The 26,958-nt window shown below is 34.2% G+C and overlaps 1 protein-coding gene across 1 annotated transcript in view; it reads right to left on the bottom strand.

Moving 5' to 3' along the window:
• Positions 1-26,958, bottom strand: part of LOC114345850 (fat-like cadherin-related tumor suppressor homolog) — a 179,328-nt gene that overhangs the window by 87,316 nt on the left and 65,054 nt on the right. The window contains exon 2 of the mRNA XM_050663286.1: positions 17,324-20,708. Coding sequence (XP_050519243.1) covers positions 17,324-20,687 — 3,364 coding nt within the window. The 5' untranslated portion in view covers positions 20,688-20,708. The remainder of the gene's footprint in view (positions 1-17,323; positions 20,709-26,958) is intronic.

Raw genomic sequence — 26,958 nt, 5'->3', positions numbered from 1 at the left:
TCGGAAGGGTCGGAGGGGTACGTACCTAATTTGTACCAGCTTCTGACTTCCTTTGGACCGTGTTCATTTACCGACAAACGATGGGAGGCCTCGCACCGCCCCTCACCGGTCATAAATATATGGTTCTGTTTATGAGCCTAGCACAAGAATCGTAAATCACAAATTTTGAGGAAAATAACGCTATTCCACGTTGCGTCGATTCCCGCCTTTATCTCTATCTTTTTCCATTACATATTTTCGATTTCTCTTGGCGTGTCACGCCACGTTCCATGAGATCCCAGCTTTAGAGCAAATCCTGTGTACGGCGAACATTTCGTGTGCAATTGTAACGCAAAAATTTTTACTACTAATGCCGGAAGATTGGCGACCAAGCGAATTCGTTTTGCATATCAAGTGATCCCCTCCTTCGCCGTTTAGGACGCTGCGATCTCAAAAAGAACATTAGTCCTGCTTTTTTAAGCATACATGTCTAATTTTACCGCGATGCAGCCATTGGTATATTTTTGACTCCTGTATAAAATTGTCGTGTTTGGAAAAATGACATAACGAAGAAACTAAAAAAGAAGTAGAAGAATAAGATTGTGTAATGGTCGGCAGTTGCCCCCAAGAGCAAAAAGTTTGTGTCTTTGTTGTATTTGCCCCATGTTAACTCAAAATTGCCAGTAAACTAAAAAAGAAGTAGAAGAATAAGATTGTGTAGTGGTCGGCAGATGCCCCTGGGAGAAAAAGTTTAAAAAAAGTTTAGTTGTTGTATTTGTCCCATGTCAATACAAAATTTCTACTAAACCAAAGAAGAAAAAGAAGATTGTGTATTGATAGGCAGTTGCCCCTAGCGTGAAATTTTTTTATCTTGTTATGTTTGTCCCACACCAACCAAAATTGCCAGTTAACTAAAGAAGAAGAAGAAGAAGCAAATTGTATAATGTACTAAGTAAATAACTCCAAATTGTAAGTGAATAAGGGATTTTTCCCTTATTCCGCGACGATGAGCTGGCCAAATACCCAAGTAGGTGGACGGTGGAGGCCAATAAACTAAAGAAGAAGAAGAAGAAGAAGAAGAAGAAGAAGAAGATAAAAACGATTTTCCTTCAGGCTATACTGTAAAATTTTGGTTCAGTGGTTTCCTAGTGGTAATATCTATATTGGATGAACCAAGTACTGGACGACCATCCAATGCAGTTACACCGGAAATGTGAAGAAAGTCCATGATAAAGAGCGCACTAGTCATATTTTGAATAAGAAAAAATTATGCTTTGGGTGACGCGTTGACTGACCATTGACCAAGAATATGATCGTGTGACCACTTCTCAGTAGTGTTTGGGCCTTATGAAGATAAAACCTGGATCCATGACTACACAGCAGAGAAAACAGAATGACCGCACAGCAGTGGACTGAAGTCTGCGGAAGTGCTCCGAAGTGACCAAGAATGATTCAATGGATCGGAAAGGTAGGACATTCACTTCTATTGCCTCCAATTATCATTCTGTTTTTCAGGTTAGCTTCATGTAGCATATCATATACTATGTACAACAAATGTACTTACTAATACTTAAGAGTTTAAAAAACCGGAAAATCGTTTCAAAATATCCAAAAAAGAACCAGTGAACCAGATTTTAGAACCAGTGAACATTGCATGCTGACCATTTGCAATAGATTTTTAGCTTAGCATGTATGAATCAGAAAGCTAAGAAACTAACAATACAGTGATGAGCGCGCTAATAACCGGCAAAATAACGCAAAAGATGGAAAACATGATACGTTGTGAAATAAAAAGAGATGAAACTAGTAGAGGTGTAAAATTATCGATAGGAACGTATAAACTTATGTTACATTACATAGTTTCCCGCTTCAGACGTTTGAGTATGACAATTGTCATACTCCTCCGATACGTCTAAAGGTGGGAAACGATGTAATGTAATGTAAATTTATAGGTTCCTATCGATAATTTTACATTTCTACTAGTTTCATCTCTTTTTATTTCACAACGTGTTATGCTTTCCATCTTTTGCGTTATTTTGCCGGTTATTAGCGTGCTCATGACTGTATATTTATTATAATCATTGAAAATAGTTCTCCAGCCGCTCTACAATAACTACTGTATAAAATAGAAGACTGACTTATAGACCAGGGCGCATCTGTAAAAATATTAGTACATTTGGACGTTGAGAGGTGACTCAAATTTTTTTGCAGAAATTGCTTAAAAATAACTCAAATAATAATATTTGAGTTATCCTCCCTCTCAAAAAGGTCCGGAACATTGTTTAAATAATCAAAATGTCAAAAAATGAAGGAAAAATTCGATTTTTTTCTTCGTTTTTTGATTATAACTTTAAAAGTATTCATTTCCGAGAAAAGTTATATTGACATAAAAGTTGTGTAATTAAATTTTCTACAATATAGAATTGGTTAAAAATTTAAAAAATAGTCACCCGTGTTGCAAAATAGCAATAATTGGGAAAAAACCATACAAAAACAAGTATTCGCATTTTACGTTTTTCAACCAATTATGCTAAACTTAGGACCTTCATATTTCACCCAGAAAAACTCTATGATACAGTAAAACACTACTATAAATTTCACTAAGATCGGTTTAATAAATTTTGCAATCCAGCTTTCGCAAAAAAAATTCATTTTTTCAAACTGTTACAGGACTGAAAATACAGCAGATAGCAAGTTGAATTTTTTTTGCTTATAGAAGTGGACTGTACCTTTCATTTGCAATTTGCAAAACTAAAATCGATTATCCACCACGGCGTCAGGAATTTTTTTAAATAAACATTAATTATTGGTGCTGCGCGCAGGACACCGGATAGTTTGCTCTGATTGGGCATTCCAATTACCTTTGATAATGATTGATACATTTTAATTTTTATTACATTTCGATATAAATAAATAAATTTGTTTATTGCAAAATAAAAACACATAAGTACTCTATACTTTGAAATAACACTTTTTTTAGCAAAAACTTTCTTTGTTCATATATTTTAACTTAGAGAATAAAAGTTTATTATTTTTAAACATACGCAATTGTTTAAACAATATTTCACAAACAATAATAAAATTAGTTTGATTTTTGTGGAATTAAAATATTAAAATACAACAAAATATAGAGTAAGAAAATAATATATTAGATAAAGAATGGAATAAATTTTGGTGGAAATCAACTTTATGTGAATCGAACACCGCTGTCCTGCGCGTAGCACCAATATTTAATGTTTATTTAAAAAAATTTCTGCCGCCGTGGTAATTAATCGATTTTAATTTTGCAAGTTGCAAATGAAAGGTACAGTACACTTCTATACGCAAAAAATTTTTAACTTGCTATCTGCTTTATTTTCAGTCCTGTAACATTTTGAAAAAATGAATTGTTTTTGCGAAAGCTGGATTGCAAAATTTATTTTGCAAAATCTATTGAACCGATCTTAATGAAATTTACAGTACTGTTTAACTGTATCATATAGTTTTTCTGAGTGAAATATGAAGGTCATAAGTGTAGCATAAATGGTTGAAAAACGTACAATGCAAATACTTGTTTTTGTATGGTTTTTTCGCAATTATTGCTATTTTGCAACAAGGGTGACTATTTTTTCAATTTTTAACCAATTCTTCATTGTAGGAAATTTAATTACTCAACTTTTATGTCACTACATCTTTTCTCGGAAATGAATACTTTTAAAGTTATAATCAAAAAACCAAGAAAAAAATCGAATTTTTCCTTCATTTTTTGACATTTTGATTATTTAAACAATGTTCCGGACCTTTTTGAGAGGGAGGATAACTCAAATATTATTTTTGAGTTATTTTCAAGAAATTTCTGCAAAAAAATTTGAGTCACCTCTCAACGTCCATCTCAAAACAGATGGGCCCTGGACTATTACACATTACGTATAAAAGGGAACAATCCTATTACTACGCATGCTAAGAATTTCTTCTATTTTATGATTAAAAGCAATTGTAATTTTTCCTTTAATTGAATTTGCCTTTTTACAACACTTCAACTTTCTCTCTCACTCCTTTATTAAAAAAATACACCGATATTCCACAATTCACCTCCAACATTTATTATCTGCCACCATCGATAAATCCCGACCTGTCTGCCTTAGATTTTATCCAGGGGCTGCAGCTCATTGGAAGAAAAATCGTATTGATGTGTGAAAAAAGAATGGAAAGAACTTCAGAAATAATGAAGTAGGTAGATTTATCCTAACAAATGATAAAGAAGTTAGGTGTCTAACCTAATTCGGAGAAAAGGTTTCTGGCGAATGGTGAGAAATGATATTCAGCGAGTCAGGGTAATAAAGTGAAGAAAATGATTTGATCTTGTTCAGCGTTCTTAATTTGTACGACAGCGTATTATACGAGATAAATAAAGATATATTTATTTTTGATGCCTTTATTTTTAATGGCGGAACTGTATACATGTATATGTATATGTATATGTATATATATACATATATATGTATATGTATATCCAATATCTACAGTGCATTACCCGTTATTACACTATTAAAAAAAAATTCATTAGTTTATTTTCATTAACTTCGACGTATTGGCAACATTGGGAAAAGTTTTTTCTATAATTAACATTAAAAAAATATCTTGGAAGTTTGGATAAGTCGTCTAATATACGATCTGTTCTGCTAAGTGTTTTAATTTTTTAAAAGTTACCCACAAACATTAATGTTAAGCCGGGTACACATATGCTATCTGTATGCGAACGCTATATTCGTATAATTTGTACGGCAGGACGAACCGCTTGCGATATATTGATTCGTTACTCGTCACGAACCACGGCCTGTCTGTTTTTGGGACGAACACAAAGGATATTTGCAGTTCAATTTGGACGGCGTACGCAGGACATGGAAAATATAATTCAATAAAATTTACATGAATAGATCAAAATTACGATAATTTCATAATACTGCGCCAACTCTGAATGTTGATTAATAACGGCGCAGATTGTAATTAAAGTTTATAGTCTAGTAAAATAAAATTTCACTACATGTAAATCAAAATGTAAATTCGTACAGGTTGAAACAAATTTTATATCAAAGTTTAGGTGTGTACAAAAGATATTTTCAAGAAAGTATCCAAATCACACAAGGGGATAATTGTTTAAATAATTAAAAAGGGGTCATTTTTGCAAAAAAATTACTTTTTTAACTGCTGAGGTCATTCAATTACTAATGAAGGTCTATAGGATTGTTTTCTGCAAAGTTGAAGGGTAAATCTTTCACATAAGTCTTACTAAATTAAATTTGACCTCCTATTTATTTAAATAATTATACATAAAACTTTAAAAACAAATATGCAAAAAATTATGTTTAGCGTTTTAAATAAGCACTATAAAATATCTTATTTTACAGGAGAAGTTGCGCTATGTCATGAGTATTAATGAAAAAAAAAATTGGTCCAAAAATATTTAATATTTTTTGAGATATTGAATTTGTTTATTAAATGTTACTCTATTTTCAATTGCAAAAACGCAAAGAAATATTCAAACCAAAGAAATATTCACCTGTATTAAATCTTATTATTTTTATGTATATTTTCGATAAAAATGTATTGATAAATTCAAATTTCAATTAAACTTCCCCCTAAAATGGCATTTAAAAATTTGTTTATAATTTGTTTTTTTAATAACTTCGCGGGGATTAAATATTTTGAAACGCCGTTTCGATAATTGGGTTCCTGGGAATTTTTCACTAATTAACAAATTTTTTTGTCTTTTTTTCCTCTTCTTTTTTTTTTCTTGGAGTTATATTACTACGGGCCCTTTTAGGGTTAAGTTTCATTAAAAATGTCGAATCTCTAAGTTGTAGATTCTAGACCTAAAAATATTAAGATTGGTCTAAAATCACTTAAATAAAATGTGGCTGCTTTCTGAGATACTAGATTTAAAAATTTAAAAATTATTTTTACCAAGCACTTTCAAACTATTTGACGTATCCTTATTAACTTAGCAGAAAGTGTGGGTACTATACAGTCTACTAAATTGTGATAAATAAAAGTTTCTAGCTTCTACCAGAGGCGTACGACAGGGGGTAGTTAATGGTTGACCCTTCCCAAATTCTAGGGCATTGAGAGAATTACTATTTTAGCGAAATTTTTCTATTCTCCAATATTTTCTATGTAAATAATATACTCTTTACTGGTAACGATTAATTCATTAGTTTTCGAGATATTGGACGTTAAAAATGAAACGGCATAGTTATTTTGATTCATTCATTCATTCATTTTAAACTTCCAATATCTCTCAAACTGATGACTTTCTCGATACCAATAAAGTTATTTACATACAAAGTATGTATTGGATAATCGAAAAATTTCGCTAAAATAGTAATTCACTCAGTGGCGTAGAATTTGGGAAGGGTCAGTCATTCACTATCCCCTGTCGTACGCCTCTGGCACTAGCTAGAAACGTTTATTAATCACAATTTAGTAGGGTGTATAATAGCCACACTTTCTGCCAAGTATGATAAGGATACGTTAAATAGTTTTAAAGTACTTGGTAACAATAATTTTTAAATTTTTAAATAAAAAACACCCTGTAACTCAGTAAGTAGCCACATTTGATATAAGAGATTTTAGTTAAATCTTAATATTTTTAGGTCTAGAATCTACATTTCAGAGATTCGAATTCTTAATAAAATTTAAACCTAAAAGGGCCCGTAGTAATATAACTCCAACGAAAAAAAGAAGAAGAAAAATGACAAAAAAATTTTGTTAATTAGTAAAAAATATCAGGAACCCAATTATCGAAACGGTATTTTAAAATACTTAATCCCCGCGACGTTATTAAAAAAACAAATTATAAACAAATTTGAATAATTTTCAAATGCCAATTTAGGGGGGAGTTTAATTGAAATTTGAATTTATCAATACATTTATCGAAAGTATATATAAAAATAAAAATAATTAGATCCTGAGCAGGTGAATATTTCTTTGGCAACAACCGCGTTTTTGCAATTGAAAATATAGTAACATTTAATAAACAAATTCAATATCTCAAAAACTATTAAATATTTTTTGACTAATTTTTTTTTTGCTTAATACTGGTAACATAGTGCAACTTAGTCTGTAAAACAAGATGTTTTATAGTGCTTATTTAAAACGCTAAAAATAATTTTTTGCAAATTTGTTCTTTAAGTTTTATATACAATTATTTAAATAAATAGGGGGTCAAATTTAATTTAGTAAGTCTTATGTGAAAGATTTACCCTTCAACTTTGCAGAAAAAATCCCATAGACCTTTAATAATAAGTGAATTACCTCAGCAGTTAAATAAGTATTTTTTTGCAAAAATGACCCCTTTTTAATTATTTAAACAATGATCCCCTTGTATCATTTGGATACTTTCTGGAAAATATCTTTTGTGCCCACCTAAATTTGATATAAAATTTGTTTTAACCTGTACGAATTTACATTTTGACTTTTTTTTATTTTATTAGGCTATTATCGAAATCACATTTTTGTCATTCATTTTTGAATTCCATAAAAATGTCATTCATAAATACTATTAGTCTAGGTGCTATTCAAAACAGCTTAAACCCAGCGTGAGATAAGCCGATTAGAGGAAGTATTAAGTATACGTTAGTACTACTGACATGCAGAAGATTTATGGAGATTATAAAATATTTTTTCTCTGTCTAACTTACGTACGTACCCATTTGATTTTAGATTTATTTATATCAATTTATACCGTTATTAAGCAAAATTCAGGGTTGGCTCAATGATATGAAATTATCGTAATTTCGAGACAAATCTATTCATGCAAATTTTATTAATTTAGAGTGACATTATATTTTCTATAAGATGTGTGCGGTGTTTGAAACTTTCTTTTGTGGACTTATGTACATATTATGATGTCGTTTGATTATGTCCTTTTTTCAGTACCCTATCTGATTATCTAACATTGGTCGTTTGATTAGAGTTGTTATTGCAATCTGGGAATAATTGACATTAATTACTTTTAGAAACGACACACGGGATATAAGAATATTAAATATGTAATCTGTATTTTATGAACAAAAAGCTGTCATAAGAATAAATAATTTAAACACAAAAAATAAATAGGATCAAGAGAGGTGTTAGACACGTCTGAGTCTTGTTGCCATCACTGTTTAATGCATACTCAGACGAAATATTCAAAAAAGCATTAGAAGATGAAGACGCAGGCATAAAAATGAATGGCCTACCCATATGTGAAATTAGATAAGCTGATGACACAATACTAATAGCAGAAACTATTACAGATCTACAAAGAATTTTAGATAAGGTTGTTGCAACGAGTGTAGGATTTGGTCTGTCACTAAACATAAAGAAAACAAAATTCATGGTTATATCAAAGAAAAATATTAGAAACATCAATCTACACGTAAATAATAAGACTATAGAACGAGTTCAGAATTATAACTATTTATGGACAAGCATTAATGAAACAAACGATTATACCAAAGAAATCAGAATTAGAATAGAAAAGGCTAGAAGTGCATTCACTAATATAAAACAAATATAAAGGCGGGTTGACATTACTAGTGAATAACGAACGTGGCTCACGCTTACGTATTTTGCCCGTGCCATTGTTAGATGTTTTATTATCAATTTCAAACTCGAGCAGTACATTTGTATTTATGCAATGCATAGATACAAATGTACTGCTCGAGTTTGAAAATAGATAATAAGATATCTAACAATAGCACGGGCAAAATCCGTAAGCGTGAGCCACGTTCATTATTCACTAGTAATCTCAACCCGCCTTTACGCAGTAAAGACCTCAGCCTAAATCTTAGAAAACGAGTACTAAAGTGTCATGTATTTTCTGTTCTTTTGTATGGTGTGGAGACATGAACTATTAATAAACAATGTCTCAATAGATTGGAAGCATTTGAAATGTAGACATATCGAAGAATGCTGAGAATCTCCTGGACAGACAGAATAACCAATGAAGAAGTACTAAGAAAAATAGAGAATAGTAGGGAGATACTGGATTCCATCAAAATAAGAAAACTGCAATACTTGGGTCATATAATACGTGGTGACGGATATGAACTCCTAAAATTAATAATGCAGAGTTTAATTAATAATGTCCTGGCTGAGAAATCTCAGAGAATGGTTTGGATGCAGCTCCACTGAACTCTTTCGGGCTGTAGTGTCCAAAGTTAGAATATCAGTGATGATTGCCAACCTTCGTCGCGGAGACGGCACGTAAAGAATACTTTTAGAAATGCTATACCAGGCCAACTCCTTAAAGATATAACACTGAACAATAAATTCTGCCTGTAGAGCTCTATATTTTTTGCTGGTTCAATTAGCAACAAATAGACTATAACTTGTTTTACTGTAGAAATCCTTTGAAACGTGGAATTTCAAAGTTATCCTTTATAAAATAATAATATTATAAGCTCATAAGTTATAAAAATTGTGCATTGTTCAATTTTTACGACCGAGAGATACGACTATATATTCCCTCAGGCTATATTATTCCGTTCCAGAATTCGGTTTGTTCACGTCGAAAGACGAAATTGCATATAAACTATAATGAGCTCTGAGTAAATACCACAAAACCGGCAGTCTGATAGATATGAAGCATAAAGTAGACAGGAATCGTTATTTGGTTTCGTTTGAAACTTTTCTGGAGCTTCTCTTGATATACTGACAGCCAACTCAAATGTATATTTGTATCGACGGAAAATAGAAAGGTAACGCTTTGTTTACATGGGCGGTTTGCCAACGTTTGACGCCGCGGTTTACCTGAAAAACCCAACCGCCGCGGTTCAAGTTTAACATAGAAACAAATGCAACCGCTCAAAATCGTACACATGCAACCTTTCCGTCGTCAAATCGCGGCGGTTGTAAGTTTACTAGGGGAGGAATGAGACCGCCAGTCAATCGCTCTCATGTGTACGAACCGCGGCGGTTGGGTTTTTCAGGTAAACCGCGGCGTCAAACGTTGGCAAACCGCCCATGTAAACAAGCTGTCAGTTTGGGAAAAATTGTATGTTAAATATTTGTTTAAGAATAAATACGGCACTACCACTTAAAGTGTCTATTCAAATATGTGAACAGCGAGCGAGAAAATTGTTTTAAAGTATAGAAAACTCCTACAAGCGAACATTGATGAACGCACCATTATAAAAGCACAAGTGACCGTAAATATTATATAATGTATCATTAATCATTACTACTCTCAAAATCGGAATGGGACGTTTCATCGCCGCCGGTTCATCGCCGCCGTTTCGATGCCGCCGGTTCATCGCCAGTCCATTTCATCGCCGTCATATCTCGCATTTTCTAGAATTCCTAATTAATACTAAAAATAAATAATAATTGTAACTGTCGAAAATTCGGAAATATATCAGATAGCGATTAATTGACTGGCGATGAATCGGCCGGCATCGGCATCGAACTGGCGGCATCGAAACGGCGGCGATGAAACGTCCTAGACCCCTCAAAATATATTTGACCAAAAGATTCTAGGGTGGCTAGAAGAAAACGAAAAAGGCATAATCAGGAATTACGACATTTTTGAAAATCCAGCGACAGCGAGTGAGTAGTGAAGTTGGTTTTGATGTTTAGAGGGTTAAAGAGTTCTACTGCTTCTACAAAGCCTAAATCAATACGGCATTCAAAAACATCTAAACCCCATTCCATCCAAAAATAAACCTTGCCTCCCGATCAACCCAAAATCTTTCTAACTTTTATCAGAGGTGTCACTGACAAGATTAGTAGAATTCTTAACCCTAATAACATCAAAACCATCTTCACTACTCACTTCAAGTTATTCAATCTAGGCTTATCCGTAAAAGACCAAATCCTCAATGAAGACCATGGTGTCTACGAGATATTTTGTTCCAGTTGTCCACGAACATACATAGGACACGCAAACCGACGAATCCACAACCGTATTACGAACATTCTATATCTGTAAAACATTCCGATTCTACTTCAGCCCTAGCACAGACCCTAGCCCTATATAGACAGGTCACAAAATAGATTTCGAAAAAGCAAAAACCATCGCTCCTATCCGCTCCTTAAAATCGAGAATTATCCGTGAAGCCATCGACATTGAAAAACGACCTGACATTAGAGACCGACCGAATGTAACTTTTTTGGCCGAAGCCGAAGCCGATGCCGAAGTTCGGCCTGAAGGATACCTTCGGCCGAAGCCGAAGCCTAAGCCGAAGGTGACTAAATATTGGCATTTATAGTAGGGATAATCGATGGTCGATGTTTTGCCATTAATATTTAAGTAGTCAAAACACCAGTAATCTTGAGTTTTAACAAATACAATAAAATTATTATAGTTTCTCAGAATTTTACTACGTGAGAAATATTCAAATGAAGATCTTTGAGACATCTTGGCCTATTGTTAAAATTTATATCCTACCTACTACCTGAAAGTTTGTAAAACGTTTTGGTTTATTAGGGTATAAAATAGGGTGTAAATATTTTTCAAAGTATCAAAGGCTCGCCGAAGCATATTGTTTAGAGATTATTTATATAGTATAGTATACTCGGAGCATTTTATTGTTCCACCTTCGGCAAAACCTTTGGCTTCGTTTTGGCCGAAGCCGAATTTTGGCCGAAGGTTTAAATATTGGCCGAAGGTGGCCGAAGCCGATGCCGAAGCCGATTAATCGGTCGGTCTCTACCTGACATTGACGATGTCAAACTTAAAAACGAGAGATGACTCTAAAAGACTGCCAGCAACATGGCGATCCCGCTCAGACCGTTCCCGCGCATACCCTTCCCACGTATACTGAGGGTATAAAAGCAACTACACACGGTAAGACTGATCCCGAACAGGGAGAAGTTGGTTTTTTGCGGTTTCCCAACTTCATTGCACAATTATACCTGTTTGTCCCAAGAAAATAGCCGCAACTATTTTCACCACTCGAACGCTCACTATCCACGCTGCGCTCAAAAGCCACCTCCTGACCGCCGACGAGGGACGCAGGTTCGCCTGTCGTTGTACAAGGGTTTCTAGGGAGACTGGTCGAGAGCAAAGCACGGACAGTACACGTAAATGTCTATGGAACCAACAACAACTCCATCAAACTTTCTTCTCTGTTGCCTTTTTAGCCTTCTGGACACCACCGTCCGGCATAACCCAAGAAGCCAGAAACACCAGGATACGACACTTGCCCCAGTGTGTTTTTCGGACTGTTTGCTTTTGCGGCCACATTTTACACTCACTACAAACCCTGAAGAGGACTAAATCCTAAACGGGGACACTCATTGATAGCATTTCTACATAGCAATTTATTCTATATACGCAAATCAAACAATGAGAAGAAAGTAAGACTGATCGTCACTCGACACTATAAAGTGTCTATTCAAATATGTGAACAACGATCGAGAAAATTATTTCGTGGTATAAAGGGTTTTTGATAGAAAAATGCTACAACCTAACAATAACACTAATAGGAGACTGCTTCTAATTGTTCTAGGTTTACTGCGATCTTCCATTAAGTGTACCAATCTTCCAACTTATTTAGAGCATCTTGTAGACATCTTATTGCCAGGTTTAGATCCAAACTTCTCGCAGTTATAACTGTGTCATTGGCATATAAATAGACAGCATGGTTTGCGGGGTAGCTAGTATGTCCGCGGTATATATCATACAAAAGGGTGACAGTACTGCCTCTTGTGGCACTCCAACTTCACTCATTACGACTTCAGACAGGACGTGTTATCTGAACCCCGAATTTTCTATTTACTAAGTAGGCCGAAAAAATGCATGGAAGTGTCTTGCTGTATCCAAGATGGCTCTTTTTGTGAATAAGCCCTACGTGCCGCACTTTGTCAAATGCCTTACTGGCATCTAAGAATTCAGTAGCAATGTATTTCTTCTGGTTGAATCTCTCTTTGAGTTATTCGGTCAACCTTAACACTTTTAGCCAGCTGGAGTGTTCAACTCTGAAACCAATTTTGCTTACGGTATCGTGACTATTGCTTCAGACTCTTCTTTTAACCAAACTAGTATTATCCTCTCTGTAACCTTGCTAATTGGTGATAATAGGCTAATCGGTCTGTAGTTTTGAAGGATTGTTCCATTTTTTCCTACTTTCCGAAACATTATCACCTGTGTTTCTTTCCATCTTTTATGAAATAATCTAATGTCTGAGCATCGTATTTATGATGAGTAGTGTTGCCCAAATGCAAGAACAAGACGAGACTTAGACAATCTTGGTCTTGCGCCAATACACCTGGTCTTGATCTTGGTACTGCGCTGCGTTCCCGGTCTTGGTCTTACAGCAAGAGTATTGCAAGTCTCGCAGTTAACCATTAGTCTATTGCTACTTATTATACGTTACTTTAGATCTTAGAGCAACGTAACAGAGTAGGTACATTTTAAACTTTAATGATTAACATAGCCATAGTAAAGACTAGCCAAATTAATAAATGTCTAAATATGATTAAAGCACAAAAATCTAACTTAACGACATAATCTTGACTGTATTTTAAAGAACATTATATGTCTAGAAAGGGACTGATGGACCCTCACCTTATATGAAATCGAATAAAATAGTTGCAACGGTAGCCGGCATTATCTGTTTTTAATTTGTCTCGTTACTTTTGAATATCAGCCGCGCTCTTTCAGCAAATTTTGTCCCGAATGATTATGTCGCACACTCAGCAGAAACGATGTATAGTCTTAGATCGATAAGATTTGTGGTATGTAGATTCCTATTAACTAATAATGAAAAAAAATTAGGTAATTATTGAGAGGGTGCCCTAACAATATAATAAGGTATGCTATTATATATTATATTTTTTATTAGCTAAGGTGACATATTTTTAAAAAGTTTCGATACGATATTACTGTCGGCATCGCAACGCAAGAAGATTATTTTATGATTAGAGGGCGGCTATTCTCAAAATCTGGACAATTAATTTGATAGCGAAGAAGTCGTCTGCTGGGAAAGCATGTACAAAATATTTTATTTTTACATTGTAATAATTATATCCTCTTAGTACGTGTCAAAGGTGTCAAGTGTTCTTTTAATGGATATTTTGATTTGCTATGTATGTTTATGGTATTGTTCGTAATGCGCATAAGTCCAATTTTACAAATTTTTGATACTTATATATTTTTTGCGTCTCATTTAGTCTCTAAGCATATACCCAAACTATGGGCAGTCTTGGTCTTGCAAAAACGCAAGAACAAGACCAAGACTACAAGACCGATTTTGGGCAACACTAATAATGAGTGATGTAAACGATTGCTTTAATTGGAAGATTTTTTAGTGCCCAGTTCGTGACTCTCTGGACCTGGTGGTTTTTTGCTTTTTACTATTTAATTATTCTCTTTACTTCTTTTGGAGAACTGTGAGTTATTCTCAGTTCTCCTGATAATCTATTATATCTACGTTCTACTATGAAATCTATATCTTCACCCTGACGATGGGTTAGCTTGAATTGCCTTTCAAGGAAATTTTTCATCGCTTCTGTTTTTTCTTCTGTCGTGTACCCTATCCCATTTTCTGCAGTGTGAAGAGAGTAGAGCTCTCCTTTCAAGCGAAAGTTTGGATGGTATCGTCTTGCACGGCACCCCTTGCACGGCGTTCTTTTTTTCTAAGAAATTCTCCTACCCGTTACTAAACTAAACAAAAATCTGATGTTTAAAAAATATTGATAATTTGTTTTACAAGATCATTAAATTTATATAGCCGAATAAATTTACGTTTCAATTACAGTTGCAATCAATATTGTTATCTGGTAATAAATGATGAGATGAAAATATTTGATAATGGATATTTTCCATTTATGTATATATATTATTAATGAGTGTGTAATTTACATCGACAAAAACCACAGAGCTTATTTCGAGAATAATATATAACAGGAAGCGGAATACGTTTGGTTTTTGTTTATTGTGTTGGAAAACTGGAATATAGGGCAGTGCGTAGGATATGGTCAAAATATTCCTATTATAACATATATGTTTATACTATTCGGCTATATTGCATTTCTAAATGTATAGATTATAGATTAATTCAATATCAAATAAACAACTTGCATTAATGAATTTTACTTGAACATCTCTTTTATGCGAGTATCGAGTATCAATACAATGTTGTTGTGTATGTTGTGTATATTTTACTATTTTTCTTCTAAAAATAGCTGGCGCCCAATTCTTTTATCAGCTAAATGAGTACCAATACATTGTTGTTGTGTATGTTGTGTATATTTTACTATTTTTCTTCTAAAAATAGCTGGCGCCCAATTCTTTTATCAGCTAAATGAGTATCAATACATTGTTGTTGTGTATGTTGTGTATATTTTACTATTTTTCTACTAAAAACTGGCGCCCAATTCTTTTATCAGCTAAATATTCTGACCTTATTTTTCCCCGCATTCAAAGACAACAACTAATTTAATCACATGCATATAGAATTCCTACGATTCTATGCCATACTCCAAGCGACATAATGTATTTGTCAGTTGACAACTCTTCTAATTCTTAAATGGAAGTAGCGATGTTGTTTTTCTGCATCTTGTGTCCATTTCTTTTTCTCATAAATTCATTTATATCGTTTAAATCTCCATTGGAGTAAGTTCATTTCTTTATATTTAACAAATATCAAGTGTCTTTTTTTTGTAATTTTTTACTTTTTATAACCAAAGTGTTTTTAAATTTTGTTAAACCTATATGCAGCTATAATCTTTAATTTAACTAATTCTCTTAAAATAATTGTATTCACTTGATCCTTGCCAATTTGCTATTTTATTTGATATTTTTCTTGACACTGTAGTTTTGGAGGACACGGTGTTTGACCCACGATTAGCTTACCGTTTGTATACGTTGCTATAAAATATTACTTTAGCAAATTAAAATAATATACGACGACACTTTTCGATAAAACTCTTTATTGATTACTATACGTGTTTACAGATCTAATTTTCGCTCGCTACTGAATACTACTAAAATTACAAAACGACTCCCGACAAGAAATCCCTGGTGGTGGGGAAAACAAAAATGTCTATATCTGTCCTACAAAATTTCACTTTGAAAAAAACGTAATTACAAAACCGTTGTACAAATCACTGTTCTTCTCAAAAGGAGACAATAACTGCTTGATTCGTCTAACTTTCCAAATACCTACTTTCTAAAGGGGATTATGATACAAATGACAAATGTTACCCAGAAATACAGGTAAGAATGAATGTATTTTAATCATTTAAGAGGTTTCTGAAAAATAATTTACCCAAACTTTAAGAATGGTCTAATATGAATTTACATCGTAAAATAAAATCGAAAAAACTAAAATTAACTAAACTATAAGGAGACGAAACACACGACAAGGAATCTTTTTAAACGTCTGATGTTCTAATACAGATTTTCTCATTCTAGTTTTTTGGCTTAATATTAATTTTTGCCCCCCTTTTCAGGAGGGACGTCCTAAAGCCTACAACATATCATCGAAGATGTAACTACGTGGAATAAAACCAACTAAAAACTGCAGCTGCTTTCAAGAGGACAACGGCTACTTGAAGACACATACATGGTAAACACTTAAGATCTGCCTACGTCATCTGGAACCAAATATGTCCATCATCATCCTCCATATGCAATAAGCAACCTCAGAATGTCTAAAGCTATAGGCAAGATTTGTTCACTTTTTCGACCAAAATAAGACAAACTTACACTTAGTGACAGAGCTAGACAAATCCTTAACAATCAGCTCCCATAGTTAGTTGGAGTTTAATTGTTATATGGATGAGGACATTAAGGACATTAACATTCCAGGATTCGTATGCATTTAGAAAACAATAAGTAAGGCCAATAATTTTGTATGCTTTAATCATTAGCTTTACAACAACAGCGAAAGGACAAATAGAGCAATTTCAAAGAAAAATATTAGAAAAAAATCAAAGAGATATGGAAACACCATATATTAACCATTCAATATGTATCGGAATGTAGGTGAAAAATGTGAAAAAATCAGTGTAATATAAAATAGTGTGAAATATTGAGAAGAACAAAAATTTGTTAAGTATAAGATAATAACAACTATAATTTCAACTGAATAAACCGAATAACTATATATTTCAATAATAAATAGTATTTCCCTTTCGTAGAAAATTCAGTAGACATGTACGTCTATGGTAAATTAATCTCTACTACTTGCTTATTAGTTCAAAATTCAATTCCTACATTGCTTCTACCGTACCTTTATTTCGAGAATATTAATATCCAGACGTCGGAACATAATAAAAGCTCTTTGAATAGATATATAAAGAATTTCCCAACTTCTATTATCAATATAAAACTCCTTTGATACGACCTGACTCGCAATAATAAATTTAGACTCACCTTTGTTGTCTACGGAGAAAATCCCTATACCATCGCCACCTCTAATGGAGTATTCAATGGTGCTATCGCCACCGGGCGGATCGGCATCGGTAGCATTCACTTGCATCACAAAGCTGCCTACTGGCAAATTTTCCATCACTTTTCCCGACAACACAAAGTCTCCGAACTGCGGCGCGTGCATGTTCTCGTTCACGTCCACCACGTTTATCGTCACACTAGCCTCAGACGAAAGCGAAGGGTTGCCCTTATCTTTAGCGTACACCACCAAACTGTGCACTTGACGTTCCTCGAAGTCGAGAAGCTTGGTAGTTCTGATCGTACCGGAGGAGTTATCTATCTTAAACGCCTTTTCATTATCACTGTCTTCCAAGGAATACATGATCTCTCCTTCACTGCCAAGATCTGGATCTGAAGCCGAAATAACCGCCACCACTGTCCCTTTTGGCACGTCTTCTCGTATCTTAACAAGGTAATTAGGTAAACTAAATTTAGGAGGATTGTCGTTGATGTCATCAATAGATATTCTGACTAAAGCTTCGGAGTAGAGAGGAGGATTCTCTGGACCTTTACCGCCACCATCAGTAGCTCTGATTTTTAGTTCGTACAAGTCTTGTCGTTCTCTATCTAGAGCGTTAGAAACTGTGAGCACACCGTTAGTTGGGTCTATTGAAAAGTCTTTGGTGTCTGTAACTAAGGAGTAGGTAATTTTAGCGTTGTCACCTTCATCGGCATCTGTAGCATTGGCTCTGAATATAGCTGTTCCATTTAATGCGTTTTCGGTAACTCTAAAGCTTGCCAAAGTTTTCTCGAATCGAGGAGGATTATCATTAACATCGAGTACGGTTATCGGCAGGATCCTCGACCAAGATTTTTGCGGTTTTCCCAGATCGTACACAGAGATATTTAAGAAGTATATGCTGTCTCGTTCTCTATCTAAGTATCCGATTACTTTCAGTTCTCCAGTTTCCATGTCGATGCAGAACTGCGATCGCAAATCTCCGCTGGATATTCCGAAAAGTAGTTTGCCGTTGTATCCCAAATCTCGGTCTCGGGCGCGTAACTTAATTAACGTGGTGCCAAGAGCAACAGATTCGTTCACCTTAATTTCAACGGGGAAATCTAAGAATTCGGGAGAGTGCACATTCAGGCCGTAGCGAGTCGGCATCATTGGGAATTCCTCCTGCGTCGAAGGTTTGTTATTATGCTCGGCATCCGCAAGAATCTCGGTTAATTTTCGGGCCACTCCGGTATCCCTGCAGTCGAATTGTTCTAGCTCGTCACTGAAAGATTTCCCGTTCGCAGACACTTTTCTTTTACCGTTGACGAACTTGAAACGGACCCTGGCTATATCGGCGAAATGGGTGTTATCTGTTGCTGTAACGTTCAGCTCTCTTTCGCCTACTTTGATATCGTTGAGGTCGCAGCTTACGCTTATAGTGCCCGAAGTAGCGTCGATGGAAAAGCATCCGTCTTCGTTGCCGGAAACGATTCTGTATTCTATCAGAGTTTCAGCGTCGAAATCGATAGCAGAAAGAGTTATTATTTCTGAGCCGATAGGCATGTTACGAGGGATGTGCCCAAAGCAGTCGACTCGTTCGAATTGAGGTCTATTATCATTGATATCTTTCACTTTTACGGTAAGTTGCATCTCGGTTTGTCGTCGATAAGGAAGTCCCCAGTCGGACGCTCGTACGCGCAGCACATATTCCCGTCGCATGCTCTCATAATCCAGTAGCATCGTCGTTTTAATTATCCCAGAAAAATGGTCGATTTCAAACGGGACCTTGTTCAGATTAGCGATAAGATAAGAAATATACGCGTTCTCCCCTCTGTCCTTATCTTTGGCATGCACTGTCGTAACCGAAGCCCCTGCTGGCATATTTTCGTCTATCCAGACTACGGCCTCAGCTTTTTCAAATATTGGATCATTATCATTCGTATCTTCCACGTAGATTTTTATTTTCGCTGAGGACTGTTTCCGTGTGGCTACGTTTCCTTGGTCAATTGCAGAGACGGTGAGGCTATAAAATTGCTTGTTTTCTGCGTCTAAAGGCACTGCCGTGTAGAGCATTCCAGTCTCAGAATTTATGCTGAATTCTCCACCCTCGTTACCTCCAACAATCTCTAGATAAACTTGAGCATTCTTTCCTTCGTCGGCGTCAGTGACCTTCAGTCTAATCAGAGGTGTATTTACGGGGGCTGATTCTGGGACTTTAATGTCGTAAATTTCTTTGTTGAACACTGGAGCATTATCGTTGAAATCGGCAAGAATAACGTGAACAGATTTGTAGCTTTCTTTTGGAGGAATGCCTTTATCTACAGCTCGTAATTGCAAAATGTATCCGTTTGGAGCCGTTTCTCTATCAAGTAACTTTAAAACTTCTATATTATATTCGCCAGGTTGTTTCGTCGGACGTATTCTGAAATGTCCATCTGGATCCCCATCAACTATCTCCAAACTAGCGATTTCTCCGTGAATTCCAGTATCTTTGTCGGCAACATTAACGATGGCGTAAATATCAGCATTCGAATTTTCAACAATCTCTGGATGTCGTCTTATCTTAATCTCTGGGGCATGGAAATTTACTTTCTGCACTCTTATCCTTACTTTAGCTTTACTAAACATACCAAAACCGCTTTTAGTAGAAGCACCTCGATCTTGTGCGTATACAGTCAATTCGTGATAGGAGCCCTCGTTATATCTCAATGGTCTCGTTAGGGATATTATACCGGTTATGGGATGAATCATAAACTTTTCGGTGTCTTCAATGAAGCTGTAGTAGATTTCTCCATTTCTACCGAGATCTGCATCTTCAGCAACTACTCTCAGGATACTTTGATGGACTGGGGTGTCTTCAAAAACAGTCGCGTTGTATTCAGTAGGATAGAACAACGGATTAAGATCGTTAGTGTCTGTAACTGTAACTGCAACGGTAGTGTCTGTAGTAAACTGGACTTTTTGCTTTCCTTCTTTGAGAAAAGCAGATGCTCGTACCTGTAGATTATATTTGTCTCTGCGTTCTCTGTTGAGTACATCGTTGTTCCCTGTTTTAATTCTGATAAACAGGAAGCAAAAGTCACCCACTATTCTATGCTCTGTTTTGAAGAACTTGTCTTTGTCCCCCTCTACTATCTTATATCGAATGTCGTAGAACGTGTCTGGAGGGAGATGGATTCCCATGAGATCGGATCCGGGTGTTTGGGTGGCGTAAGTTTTGGCGATACTGTTCTCGGGGATGCTGACATTGTACAGGTGTTTGGTGAACTGGAAATTGGTATTACCGTCCGCCACTACTGATTTTAAGTTCGAGTACACAAGCGCGATAACCAGTAGACAGCTCACGAAGGCGCACTGATTCATCATTTCAGCTCATTGCAACCAAACCTGAAACAAAAGACGAAAAATTAGAGGAGTGCTAATATCGACAATAATTATTGTGAATGTTGACAGAGTAAGGTAAGTTTACAAGACCACACTTAGATTGATGACATCATGAAACAGAAATGGAAGGTCTCCTAATTCTTGCATACATTTAATTTTAAAACATGTTTTGTGTCAACATTATAAAATTAAAATTTTATAATGTTGGTCAATAGTATGGAATTACTAGAATAGACACTATTTACAAAAGCTGTATATAAAAGTTAAATGCGCTAACGATACTCAACGATCAATTTACAACCCTTTTACTTTTACTTTTTAAATTTTCAAAAAATCGATTTTTTTACATAAAGACATTACATAGTATCATAGACATACTGTCCTACAATTGTATTACGAAATTTTTTTTCTTCTTTTATGGCCTTTGGGAACTGCGCCCATTTAACAAGCAACACTTCTTAAAATCAACGCTTGACCATACACCAAGACCATTACGAATCCAATCGAACAATCAGGTGTAGGGAAGGAAAAAAAACTTTTCGCACCCAGGTCGTTCAGGGCAGGGCCGCCGAGAGGGATGAGCGGGCCCCGGTAAAAAGTGAAGGGCAGGCCCTCGGTAAAAAGTGGAGAGCGAAAAAAATTGTTTAATTTTATAGAAATAAAATTATTTATAATAAATACCTAATAAAAAACCTTTCAAATATAAATTTTATTAAATTTTGATTATATTTATAATAGTGAAAATATTTATAATACAGGTGCTTTTCGAGTTTTCTGATTGGCAAAAATGTCTCTAATTTTCGAAAAATCGCATGATTTTGCCAAATCATTCTCAATTCACAAAGTCGATAGGCAGCTAACCGATCCTGTTTCATCATTACATCATAGTATTTTTTATGCGAAAAAGAAAACTAAAGGGTCTTTCTGCTTCTGGGACTGTCACCGGTAATGTGCAAAATATTCTCAACACAATAACGATTCAAAGAGATGTTTAATTTTAATAAGCATATCTGTTGGAGAAATTTGAGATTCACCAATATTATCCTTGTATATCGCTCTCAAATGAAAAATTTTATCTATCAATTCTTCACTAATGTCTTCTTTATAAAACTCGCGCAATACATACATCTATCAATTTTTTTCTTAATATTGTCGTCATCTTCATCTCGGAATATCCATAAAATGTTAAATAGCGAATGAATTTTATTTTCCTCATTAAATCTTCTGTTTAAATTGCTTATTATATGACAATATTAAATATTTCCCAGCGAAATATTTCTTCGGGCTCAAAATTATCAGTCGCATCACTACCAGGCCCAGGCAAATCATAAAAGATCTCACAGGCTTTTTGCGCCGTTTTTCTTTATTTGATGTAAATTCTGGATTTATTCCATAATTGCTGACCCTGATATATTTTTAATCTCCATATCCATACCATAGTTTTATCTGACTGCACCAAATCGATTAAAGGTCATAATATTAAATATAGCCTAGTATTAATTAAACGCATTATGGACATAAAGTGAAGAGCAAAAAAGAACGGGAAAAATTACGTCTTTGGTCGGGTCGACGCCGGGCCCGGGTAAAATGTACCGGCTGTACCGCCCTCTCGGCGGCCCTGGTTCAGGGTGACTAACAACAGACTAAGTAGGGATATGGGGTATTATTAATTTACACGACTCATTTTATAATCTAAAGTTTCAATTTACACGATATTACGAAATTCTAAACAGAATCAGTTATAGCTGTACCCGAGCTAAAACTAGTTTATGTACAACACAGGACGGGCGACATCTCACCTATGCACCTCTTACTAAAAGGGGAACACGTGTTTTATGTTATTGAAATTTATCGAAAATTTAAGTCGAAGAATTAAATCTGGCAAATTGCCCCAAAAAATAAATTTTGTGGCAAATATGTGGTAAAGATAGCCCCCTGAATAGCAGCCTGTGTCTTTAATGAAGGAGCTAAAATCAACCTCGCAGTAATGGATCTTATGGGAATAAAAATTCTAGCAACGAGTCGGTCGGAAAAAAGAGGGCAAAATTATGACAAAAAAAAAGGTTTGATCGACCGTTTACGCTTACAGCTTTAACTGGACAATGAGGGGACTCAATATGCACCAGAAATCGTTGATTAGAGCTAAAAAGTAAATATGACGATTTTATTCGATAAAATTACAGTAAAAACAGTTTAAACGCATTTTTCTTGAAATTACCATTTTTAAAAACTGGGGGACGTTGTTCATAAAATCTACACCACTCCCAGTAGACCAAAAATTTTTTGGATACTTTATAATACAGTATGGTGTTGACAGGAATAAATCGTTATTTCGTAAGTCAGTGACTTCAAGAAAAAATCCCGAAACAGGTCGATTTTTATTTTTAAATTATGATTTTTTGGCATATATATGATACTAGTGACGTTATCCATCTCGGCGTGATGACGTAATCGATGAATTTTTTAATGAGAATAGGGTTCGTGTGGTAGTTCATTTGAAAGATTATTCAATTTTCTATATTGTAATATAAACATTAACATTCTGATTTATACAGGACGTCCAAAAAAAGTATTTTTTAATTAAATAAATTTACACAAAAAAAGAATGTAGATATTTAATTTATTTAATTCAAAATACATTTTACTACCGTTAGAAACCAGAAACAAATGTTTATTTGACAAATAAACATTGATTTTCGCTTAAATTAAATATTCTGCCTAAACCTAAATCTAAATAACTGCCAAGAGGAAGGTGGGTGGCAGCTTGAACATTGAATTTAAGGGAAAAGCAATGTTTGTTAATTTACCAAATAAATTCAATAAATTCCATACATTCTTCTTATCGTGTCAATTATTATAATTAAAAAAAATATTTTTCAGGACACCCTGTATAAATAATTATGTTAATGTTTATAGGTATTATTGCAGAGACTTCAATAACCTTTCAAATGAGCTAGCACACGACCCCTCTTCTCATTTAAAACAATCATCGATTACGTCATCACTCCCAGATGAATGACGTCACTAGTATGATATAATCCTCGTATTCCAAAATATTATAATTTAAAAATAAAACTCGACCTGTTTCGACATTTTTCCAATGGCGCCAGTGTACGAAATAACGAATTTATTCCTTTCATTTGTACCATATTGTATATGACTACCAAATGAACCCCTAAAATATTCGAAAAAACCATCTTTTTAGTACATGGGTAAACTCACTATCAAAACAGGTGGTTTTTCGATCTTCATATAAAATTGCATATAAGAGGCAGACAATTATAAAAAAAAACAACTTTTTAAAGTTTTAGTTTTTAGAGATGTAGAAAATTGTTTCCCAAATTAAAATGCAGCTTTTGGAAGACTCCGTCTGCAGTGATGAAACACAACTAAAAGATCTAAAAAAAATTGTATACTTAAAAAACCTTCTTAATAATGTATAAAAAATATTTTTTTCTCAAAAATATTTAAAAACTGTCTTTTTTCAGTTTAGACAGAAAAAGTCCCCTTGAAGGAAATAAATATAAGAGTAGTAAGCTAGTAAGTCGACAATGAGACCAGCTACGGAGACAAGATAAAAGCAAATAAAGAAATTTAATTACCAACTCAAAACTAATATTTTGTTGACTGGTGTCTTCGTTGCTTTAATGGCATAATATGCTTATTATAAGTTAAAACCAAACAACCACTAGAGACCATAACTACTGACGTTAATTTAGAAGTTGAAAGAAAGATTATTTTTGTAGTTTCTGTTATTTGAAAGACAGTGACATATGAGTAACTAAAATAAAAGCAATTAAGACACGAATTCGTCATACTTGGCAAAACAAACAGAAGACAGAGAGTAATAACGTTTATTAGTAAGAACTTTAATAGTCCACTGTTAAATAATGTAAATGAGAAAACCTAGCAGGTCTCACTTTCCCTAATGTAATTAACTAATATATTATATTATTTTTAGTACCAACAGCGCGGAATCCAATAAAGCAAGCGGTAAAATCCGGATTTCTACTAAAACGATTACGCATTTTGGATCTTCGGTTAATATATCTCTTTTTGATTTGCATCCATGTCGAATTATATTGCCTTAAAACACTAAATTTTATAAATGTCGAATAAAAAATGAATAAATGTCTACATCCTACCGTTTTAATAGTATTTATGTTATCGGTATTACGACATTACCACACTCCGAAGTAGAGATTCGTCGGTTACAAATTACAAAGAATGGAACACCATAAGGAACGGATCATAACAGATTATAAAACCTAAAACCATAAATTTAGATCTGTGTACAATAGAATGCATCAAACAACGAAGAAGGGTTGTGATTGATTCACACAAAGGACCCTATGAATTTTGGCAGGAGCCCGCTTATTGGAATAGCCTTCGTGCCAAGCCAAAATATTCCTAAAACCGGGATATTCTAATAACCGATCATTGGTGGCTACTAGAAACGTTTCGGGTCCTCAAATTTCTATTCCTTAAACCGGGATATTCCTTTAACAGGTATTCTAATAAGCGGGTTCGACTGTATTCTGATATACATTACCTCTTGTTAATCTTGATATAGTTCTTCCATTGTATCTTTGCACATGCAATTACTTTTTATACTAGGTCTCTTTTTTACTCACAGAAACTAGTATCGCAAAATTAAGCCGCTTGTCCATAAAAAAAAGGATAAACAATATGGCATGTCTTTGATACCTTGTTTATTATGAATCTTGAGGTTTATAATTTTCAGTGATAGTGACACAGTGACAGTTTACTGGTTTATTTGAATTGATTGTTTATTTGGTTTTATAAATCAATAAAGTTTTATTTACCTATTTATCAATAAAGTTTATTTGGTTTTATATTTATAAAAAATAAATATAATATTTCAGTTAAATACAGGAAAGGTTGTAATTCTGACTTTTAGGTCCCCAGACAAAGACGAGTATTAGTAATATACCTAGTATCTAGTGTTGATAACTCAATTTGTGAAAAAATTGCACTTGTATCACTTGTCAATGTGCGATATATTAAAAATATTAAGTAATTGTTTTTTTTATGTATTTCATGTGACAATTTTGTACTTGTTAAGGTAAGATTTGTACGTGGGCATGAAATTTTTTATGATTTAAGTTTGGATTTGCATCCTTTTTTATCATAAATGTTATATTACTTTATCCGAGATCTATTATTGTTTTTATTTTATTATTATTGTATTGTATTATTTATTGTATTACTATATTGTTTCTGTAATAATTTTGTATTAGGGATAGGACTATTGTAACTGGCTGAATGACAAACGTCTCTGCCATTAGAAAAAACCTTTGTGACTTTTTTAAATTCATTAATTACCGTTCTGTATTTATCTTTATAGGTACTAGTAATAGTCGGTATGATGTTCAAGCTGTTTAATGTTGAGTCTATCAATCTCCTCAACACTTACTGAAAAAAGATTAAACACTTCAATAAAATAAAATACGTACACCGGGATAACAGCCATTTCCTAATTATTTCTTTCACAGCACGTATCAATAGTGTGACCAACTAGCCCGAAAAATCCGGGACATGGCCCGAATTACAAAGTCGTGTCCCGGCGTCCCGGACAAGGCTTCCGGCCAACCGGATTTTCAACGTTTTGGTAAAATTCTATTTTGAAATTTTGAATACGTTATTCTTCTAAGAATTCACATAAAATTGAATTGGTGGGACGAAAAAAAGTCGACAATTCCTAGAGTGTAATACTAATACCACATCCAAAACGCATGCCATTTTATAACGTGATATTATAGTTTTACGAAAACACAAACTCTGGACTTTTTCCCGTTTCAGTATTTTAATTATCGTCTTCTGAAAAGACGATTCAAAAGCATGGATATTAAATAATGATAACAATGATAAATATATTTTTATATTAACCTATAAGGTTCTATTTATATGGAAATCCAACATCAGTTGATTTTCTAATTTTTCCTTTTTTGAGAACAATTTCCGGATTGGAAGTAGAAACGTCAAAAACTCATAAAAATGTAATTATCATTACAATCCATCCCACCAAAAAAAATTTTGTCAACATAAAATGTTAAATAATTATCAATAAAATGATTATATTAAATTCTATATTAAAAAAAAAATAGCCCGATTTTCATCGAAAAGTCCCGGATTTTAGGTATTTTTTTCAGCTTTGTCCCGAATTCGACCGAATTGAAGTTGGTCACACTACATCAATGATATTACACATCGACGTTACGTTTCACTTTAT

The sequence above is a fragment of the Diabrotica virgifera genome, chromosome 1 (assembly GCF_917563875.1).
Source record: "Diabrotica virgifera virgifera chromosome 1, PGI_DIABVI_V3a".
NCBI classification, from domain to species: Eukaryota; Metazoa; Arthropoda; class Insecta; order Coleoptera; family Chrysomelidae; genus Diabrotica; species Diabrotica virgifera.
The sequence above is the reverse complement of the archived record's forward strand: the minus strand, read 5'-3'. Positions and strand labels throughout refer to the sequence as shown.